General features: G+C 35.8%; 2 protein-coding genes and 2 non-coding genes across 4 annotated transcripts; 1 reads left to right on the top strand and 3 right to left on the bottom strand.

The window, feature by feature from the left end:
• Positions 1-1,004: 1,004 nt before the first annotated feature.
• On the bottom strand, positions 1,005-1,077 carry trnaf-gaa. The gene has a single exon. It is a non-coding gene; the product is annotated as a tRNA-Phe (tRNA).
• A 5-nt stretch (positions 1,078-1,082) lies between these two features.
• On the bottom strand, positions 1,083-1,156 carry trnai-aau. The gene has a single exon. It is a non-coding gene; the product is annotated as a tRNA-Ile (tRNA).
• Positions 1,157-1,601: 445 nt separating this feature from the next.
• On the top strand, positions 1,602-3,224 carry LOC100181563. Its single transcript, XM_002120635.4, has 2 exons — positions 1,602-2,018; positions 2,202-3,224. The coding sequence occupies exons 1-2, from the start codon at positions 1,610-1,612 to the stop codon at positions 2,816-2,818; spliced, it is 1,026 nt and encodes a 341-aa protein (XP_002120671.2). The 5' UTR covers positions 1,602-1,609; the 3' UTR covers positions 2,819-3,224.
• A 4-nt stretch (positions 3,225-3,228) lies between these two features.
• Positions 3,229-6,417, bottom strand: LOC100179238 (uncharacterized protein C1orf43 homolog). Its single transcript, XM_002120708.4, has 6 exons — positions 6,166-6,417; positions 5,904-6,002; positions 5,465-5,630; positions 4,754-4,923; positions 4,381-4,439; positions 3,229-4,130 (listed from the first exon to the last, which is right to left on the bottom strand). The coding sequence occupies exons 1-6, from the start codon at positions 6,268-6,270 to the stop codon at positions 3,932-3,934; spliced, it is 798 nt and encodes a 265-aa protein (XP_002120744.1). The 5' UTR covers positions 6,271-6,417; the 3' UTR covers positions 3,229-3,931.
• Between the last annotated feature and the right edge of the window lie 1,172 nt (positions 6,418-7,589).

Genomic DNA, 7,589 nt, shown 5'->3' with positions numbered 1-7,589 from the left:
ATGTTCTTGCTTCGCGGTCGTGGTGCCAAATAATTAGATTAAACTTAGAATATACAAGTAATGTGCCTTGCGTCGACGCAAAACGCGCATGGGGCCCCATGGAAACAAATCGCGAAACGAAAGCGTAGAACAAACCGCATTGTGACGTCACATGCGTGTGTGGTCGAGCGAGGACCGAACTATGACGTAACTATTGCGAGCAAAAGCGATTATGACGCGATATCAATTAAACTTATGACGTAACGAACACAGCGAATGTGCGGGATGTGTGTATAGTGACGTAATAAAGAACGCAATTCCTGAAAACTAGTAAGATAAGATTAAATTATTGTTAAAAGAAGATATTTTCTACGCAAGGCACAAAACTGGGCTAGAATATAATATAATTAACATATTTGGAATATTAAAAGATATTAGTTTACTCTAATTTCTAGTGTATATCAACTAAGTTGTAGTATGCTTATTCTAATAAGCAATACAATACTGAGTTACTCAAAGAAATACTTAACTTCTAATCTTGTGTTCTTCCAGTCTGGTACAGAACCGCCTTCGTACAAACGCTGGTGATGCAAATAGAACGAGCGCTGCAAGGTTTGTGTTATAAAGGCGAGAAAAGCGCGGCCAATCAACGAAAAGCGGGGATAATCAACGAAAAGCAGGGCCAATCAACGTAGTTGCTGATATGCGGTATTCGGATTCTGGTCCAACATAGGCTACCTTTTTACACAAATCCTAAAACAATGCCATGGGTGAGTGGTTAGAGTCCCTGACACCAGAATCGATGAAAAGCTGGGTTCAAGGTTCGCCGCTGCCACTTGTGAGGATTTATTTGTCGTATGCAAGATATTAAACGCAATTGCTATGTCTTAGTAATCCACTTTTTGGCTATGGAACACTTTTTTATGTCATTGTCTCACAGTTAATAATATAAATTAAAAACTTCAATCACCCGTATAAAAGAAAACATACAAAAAATATAATAAAATAATAATTTAGGCAAAAACTGCCCCGACCCGGGATTGAACCAGGGACCTTTAGATCTTCAGTCTAACGCTCTCCCAACTGAGCTATCGAGGCAGAAGTGGCCAGTACGGGGATCGAACCCGCGACATTCGCGTTATTAGCACGACGCTCTAACCAACTGAGCTAACCGGCCGACGAGAACAAGCGACTGAATATAGCATAACGACACTCTGGTCTCCATATATTACATGCAATCTGTGTGTGTGTGCTTTAGATTACGTATTAATATATGACGGTAGTTTTCTAGTGATCACACAAACGTAAATTTCAGTATTTAAACAGTCTGTATGAATGTAAACATGAATGAATGTAACAAATATGTTTTTATAATAAGTTATAAACAGACAGCTATTGACTTTATTTAAATAAAGTTAAATGTTAGAACATATTACAGTTTAACTAGGTGTTGAATTTTTAGATTATAATGTAAATTTATGTCATATAACCTAAATACATTAAAACTAATTTAAAACTGTGTGTTAACCTATATCTTAAAGTACTTTTCTAAAGTTAAATAAAATAACAAACTGTTAAATTACAATAGTGCATATTATATTTCTTAATTTGTTTTCAGACATTAAAGAGAATGTTTAATTTTAAACATATTGTCATTATTTGGACAAAATGTTTAATTTTTTTTACCCAAGCAAAAATTATTGAGTTGCCATCCTATAATGTCGATAGAAATGCTATTTCTATGAGTGGGTTCTCCTCTGGTGGTTTTATGACATCACAATTCCATTTCTCCATGTCAAAGATAATTATGGGATCAGGGATCATAGCGGGTGGTCCTTACCACTGTGCATCCAGTATAACTTTGGATCCACCCAACAGATATATACACTACATGAACCAGCCTGATACAATGGATGTGAACTTGTTGATAAACATAACAAAGGAAAATGAAAAACAAGGACTCATTGACCCTTTATCTTATCTTGCCGACGATAAAGTTTATATAATAGCGGGCTCACAAGACACACTGATAGCACCAGGTAAAAGCAATCACCCATAAGTTGCATACTCTCATACAACTGTCGTTGCCCCGCCATGCGAGGACAATTAAGTTAAATTCCTTTATCTTAACTTCTAGGTTGGCCTTATCACTCGCCTGGTCAATGATAAACAAGATAACATTTCCTCCGTATTAAAAGTAACCCTCACATACATTCACTCAGGTACTGTGGAAAAGACTTTACAAGTTTACCAAAACTTCACCAAAGCTGGGAACATCAAGTTTGAATATGTTGGGAGCGAACATGGCTTCCCTACAGTTAACTATGGTGGGGAATGTGCCCAAGTCAACGATGTTCTAATGAACAGTTGCAACTTTTCCACAGCGCATAAAATACTTAACCATATTTATGGAGACTTACAATCCAGTGGGAATTCAGATGGTACTCTGTTTAAATTTAATGCCACAAAATTTTCAAACGGCACCGAAAAATCGATGCATGATTTAGGTTTAGATGATACAGCATATGTGTATGTGCCTAGTGAATGCGAGAACGAGTATATTGTATGTCGCTTGCATGTAGTTTTACATGGGTGCACGCAAGATGCTAGTACTATAGATGATGTATTTGTATCTAATGCTGGTTACAATGAAATAGGGGCGGCCAATAACATTATAATGCTTTACCCACAAGCTAAAATAATGGAAGATATAAACCCATATGGTTGTTGGGATTGGATCGGAAACACTGGGCCTTATTACGCAACAAACAAAGGGCCTCATATCGTAACAATATATAATATGATGAAACAATTAACGGGAGATGACTTGGTTTTTTAACTTTTTAAAGCAGAATATTGGGGCATGCGTTTGTAGTGCTATGGTTGTGTTTTCCTATCATGTGAGTTATGTCACTGTAATTGTTGTATAGTATGTTATTACTGTACCATGTGTTTACTGTTATAAACCCAGGGGTTATGCCTAATGGGCCAACTCTGGCCTAAATCTCTGGTTAAATTGCATGTCCCACTGTAAGACCTCACCCATATGAAATAGAATGTGTTGTAACATTCTATAGCGCTGTATGTTATACTATTGTAGTGTGTGTGATAATATGATGATATGTGTTGCTATATTATGGGTTCTTCTATGTGCTGTAGATCAAATATGTTTTGTTAAACCTTAAAATTGCAATGTTTCCCAATGTGTGTGAAATTAACCTGCAATAAATTGAATACAGATTGATGTAAGTGGACATGTTTGTTTATTGCATAGATAATGATATGTAGTAACAATGGAAGGGATGATAAACAATTATATGCAATATATGGTGAAATATATGAATAAGATGATTACAATATACACCACATACATAGATAGGCATACGACTTATACGACTTATACATGGATACAGTTTGATTATATAAACTATTGATGGTATACTTAGAATTGAAATAAATCCCCCAAAGTTTGTGGAAGTTACAGTTATGCTGGTTTGATGAGGTGTAATGTGCTGTTGGGTAAAGTGGGGACAGAAATGGAGTAGATTTGACTTTTGGTAACTTTGTACAAATTCTGCTGTGGTTGCAGATATATATTAAGATAGTTAGCTTTTAAAACAATGAACTATGTATATATATATATATAATTACAAATTATAAGAGGTTGTTCCATTACCATACCTTAAAACACCTTTAAAAATGCTGAAGTGTATATATACGCATGTTAGTTTTAAAGGTTGTTTCAGTACTTAAGGACACCTTAAACATTAAACTGTATACTCATATGTATTGCTTGGCGGTGAGCAGTGTATAAATATCATATAGTAGTGACAATCTACAAATTAAACGACAACCCACACTTGCCACATAAATGTGACAACCCACACTTGCCACATAAATGTGACAACCCATACAAGCCACAAACGGTGACAACCTAAACTTGCCACATAAATCACACAACCTCAGATGACGCTTCCTCCTCCAACAAAGGTTGATCATCGTTGCCCTCTAGTGGAAGTATTTCATCTTCATCAGGTTTTAATGTTATTTCTATGTCTTCATTAGACGAAGGGTCACTAACAGAAGCGTTTTGTCGATGTAAGTCTCGCCTTTTTTCCTTCGTTCGTTTACGATGTGTTCGTTGTCGTAATCTAAAAGATAAAGACAACATATTGTATATCTTTGTTGCTGCCAGATGTATCAAAGTGTGAAACATCTTTTGACAGTGAATTCTACAGCAATGAAGAATTCACCATCAAGTTTTTACCTGATAATACCTGGGGTCCTATTATCTATACCCCACTGAGGCAGTTTATAAACACTTAATAACAATAATACATTGACCTATTTTATAAGTTAGTTTCTAACAGAATACACAAGTAACACAACACATAAACTTACGTAGCGATTATCTCAGCTTCTGTGTCAAGAAACTTTTGGTGATCTTCAGGGTGATAAGACTGGGAAGGAAAGCCACCTTATTATAAATAACCATATATACAACTTTAACAAACGGATAAAAAACATTAATTTTACGACCGATATTTTGTCCAGCATCTGGTTAGACCTGTTAATTTTACGACCGATATTGTTAATTTTACGACCGATATTTTGTCCAGCATCTGGCTAGACCTGGTCAGGGTATAAAAGTGCACAACACTTTATTGTTTAACCATATGTGAAAATAAAACCTGTTTACCAAATTACTTCTCCATCTGTATACAGTAGAACTTACAAAAAAAACAATTTCATCAAAATGTTTTCGGTCACTTACCTCGGCCCCATATCTCGCTTGAACATAGAAATCTGCTAAAGTTTGCAGTTGATTGGTTCGTATTGATCGCAGACACCCACTACTGTGAGACTTGGCGTCGAATAAATGTTGTCGAATATTTTTACCTTTCGGTCGGCGAAGGTCGTCGTTTAAATCACCAAGGACCTGGTCTGGGGGGTATTAGGTTAATATTAGATATAAACTATTGATTTAACGCATGTTTCAAGGGGTTTATTTATGCATAGAGTGCAATGGATGATTAGGTTAATATGAGAAAAAACTTATGATAATAAGTCAGTTTGTTCCAGATAAGTTCCTTAAATGAATTTTGGTTGGTGGGGAAATAGTAAACAAAGCAGGTCAAAAGATTTTGAACTTTTACTTTTACTGGTTTCAAATTTACAAGCTTTGCGCACTTTTAATACAGTTCTTCTATTTTTTTCCAATGTGAAAGATATTTCACATTGGTGAGGTCCTACAGTAAGGCATGCCATGGGACCTGGGATTTAGACCAGAGTTGTCCCATTACCCCAACATTGTATATGCACATTCTATTCTATATGGGTGAGGTCCTACAGTGAGGTACGCCATGGGACCTTGGATTTAGGCCAGAGTTGTCCCAGATTGGATTGTATACGCCCAACAAAACAAGCTCTGTGATGTTCATACAACCGGTATAACAAGGTTTAGATACCAACAACAATCTCCAACCTATATTCCTAAACCCATCTACCGTCTTCATCCTTGTTATGTAAGAATATTTCACTTTCTGTTTAAACTCAGCGTGAAGTCTTTCATCACCAGGTTGTAATAGCGTGGGTTCATAGCTAAAGTTGACGGCAACTTCCATTAGGTTGTGAATCTCATGTTTTAATGACTGGAAAAGAAACATTATGACATTATGGTGTGTTTATCCCCGCGTGCCGGAACTAAGACATTTGTTTTTATAAACCCAGTGCCAATTAGTGACTACTGGGTTGGAGAATTTGTTTTTAAGTGTCTTATCTAAGAACGTATACGCCCACAATGGCAGCATCCGGGCCAGTATACCCTCTAATCACATGGAAACCAATAAACCCACGTTGCCAAGAATATTATAATGATATTAAATTGATGTTGGGCAGCAAAGCTTAATGTTAGGAATCCGAACCTTTTCAGCTCCAGCTCCCTCTGGCTCCACCCGGTGTGAGAACTTCAAACTTACTCGGTGGATTGTTCGTTTGGCGAAGATTGCAACCAATAATACTGTCTGTAAGTTAATTGGTTAGTTAGAATTAGAAGTTATATCCTCTTAAGTGACTTATCCACTCCATGCCCACAGTCGAGTTGCTGAAGCTATTGCAGTGTGTGGATAAGCAGACAACTTTTAGTTGGCTACAGCACTACTGTGCAATACAACAAACACTACTTACAATAAATCCATAAATTAAAACCAGCAGAAGATTAATTCCCGTCCATTTCCAACTAAAAATCGTTGTCGTCGAGTTAACCGTGATATTTGATTCTACTCCTGACATTACACCCGATATTTTGCGACTCCCCGCTAAATCAAGTAATTACACGGGTGTTTGTGTAGTTTATTTATATAAACAACTTACATGGTTTATATAAACATTTAATCAAAAATCACTAAAATCCTGTCAAAATTCTGCTGGTCCTTTAAACCGTAGTTTTGTCAATAAAACAATTTGTAAACAAAATGTGTTGCCAAATTTACAAGGGTCTAAAACGAGCAAAAAAATACATGCAAGAATATAAAGTTTTAATAATGATAAAAACTTAAATTAATTAAAATTAAGCCGAAAAAAACGTAGAGCAACATTTTCTTTTGGTTTTGTAATGTTAAAATTCTTTTAGTTTTTGTATACTTTGTTTATTTTATTTTGGTAACACTGCTTTGATGACGTCATTTTATGATTAGCGTATATTTTGTCAGAATTTAGTAATTAACAAGAGAAAGTGTTGCACAGCACAGAAGTGAAATGTTATTTTATAAAATTTCTGTGCAACATTACAATAACAAGAGAGCTACGCAATTTTGACTGATCAAAATCCCGTGGTTACCAATGAGTTATCCAAATTTATATTTTTCAGTTATAAAGTTATAGTTATATACGTGGTAAAGTATGACGTTGAAACGAGTCATCTACGTCCTTGCTTTCGTCTCACAGATAACAAGGCTGGGTGCTGCAACTATTGTGAGCATATGTGTACACCCACTGAACAAACTGTCTTAAACTGTAATAACTGGTTTAGTACTACTAACCAGAGCTACGAATATGTTTTATTAAACAAAACGTATACAAGGTGAAATCGTATATAATTTGCATGTAACAACGCCACTAAAACAAATTCTCAGTAAAACACAATTTAACTTATTTGTATTCTAAGTAAACATTAATAGGTTTGCAAGCAGACGCCTACCATAGGTTAGGAACCGTTGTAAAAAATCAACAATAATGTATAGGTTGTGTGGGCCAGGTGTATTATAGTTTCAAAAAGTGGTTTGTCCAAGGACACATACACCCACAATGATAAGCTTCTTGTTTTCAAATACAAATGCCAGTTACAACATATACGTTATTATTGACTCAATCAAATTGCCAGAAAAAGTCAAACTTATTAATGATAACTTTGCACAAGCTCGTCGATCTCATTCCAATCGAAATCTGCCAACAAACTTCCAGTATCACGTGATGATGCGTCATCTGCTGTCAAGAGTAGGTCTTGTGATGTCATGTTTACGTTTTGTGATGTCATATTTTCATCTTGTGATGTCATAAAAGAGTTCCCCCTCACATTACTGGTCATATCAAATGTGACATGAGGTTTCACT

This window comes from Ciona intestinalis, chromosome 12 (assembly GCF_000224145.3).
Source record: "Ciona intestinalis chromosome 12, KH, whole genome shotgun sequence".
Lineage (NCBI taxonomy): Eukaryota > Metazoa > Chordata > Ascidiacea > Phlebobranchia > Cionidae > Ciona > Ciona intestinalis.
Note: the sequence above shows the minus strand (reverse complement) of the source record. Positions and strands in the feature narration are given on the sequence as shown.

Excerpts from the sequence above, each read along its gene's own strand:
- LOC100181563 (XM_002120635.4), top strand. The coding sequence starts at position 1,610 with ATGTTTAATTTTAAACATATTGTCATTATTTGGACAAAATGTTTAATT. Across the intron at positions 2,019-2,201 it reads AGACACACTGATAGCACCAG|GTACTGTGGAAAAGACTTTA; the intron begins GTAAAAGCAATC and ends ACATTCACTCAG.
- LOC100179238 (XM_002120708.4), bottom strand. The coding sequence starts at position 6,270 with ATGTCAGGAGTAGAATCAAATATCACGGTTAACTCGACGACAACGATT. Across the intron at positions 6,003-6,165 it reads TTTTAATTTATGGATTTATT|ACAGTATTATTGGTTGCAAT; the intron begins GTAAGTAGTGTT and ends ATTAACTTACAG. Across the intron at positions 4,440-4,753 it reads AAGCGAGATATGGGGCCGAG|TCTTATCACCCTGAAGATCA; the intron begins GTAAGTGACCGA and ends TTTCCTTCCCAG.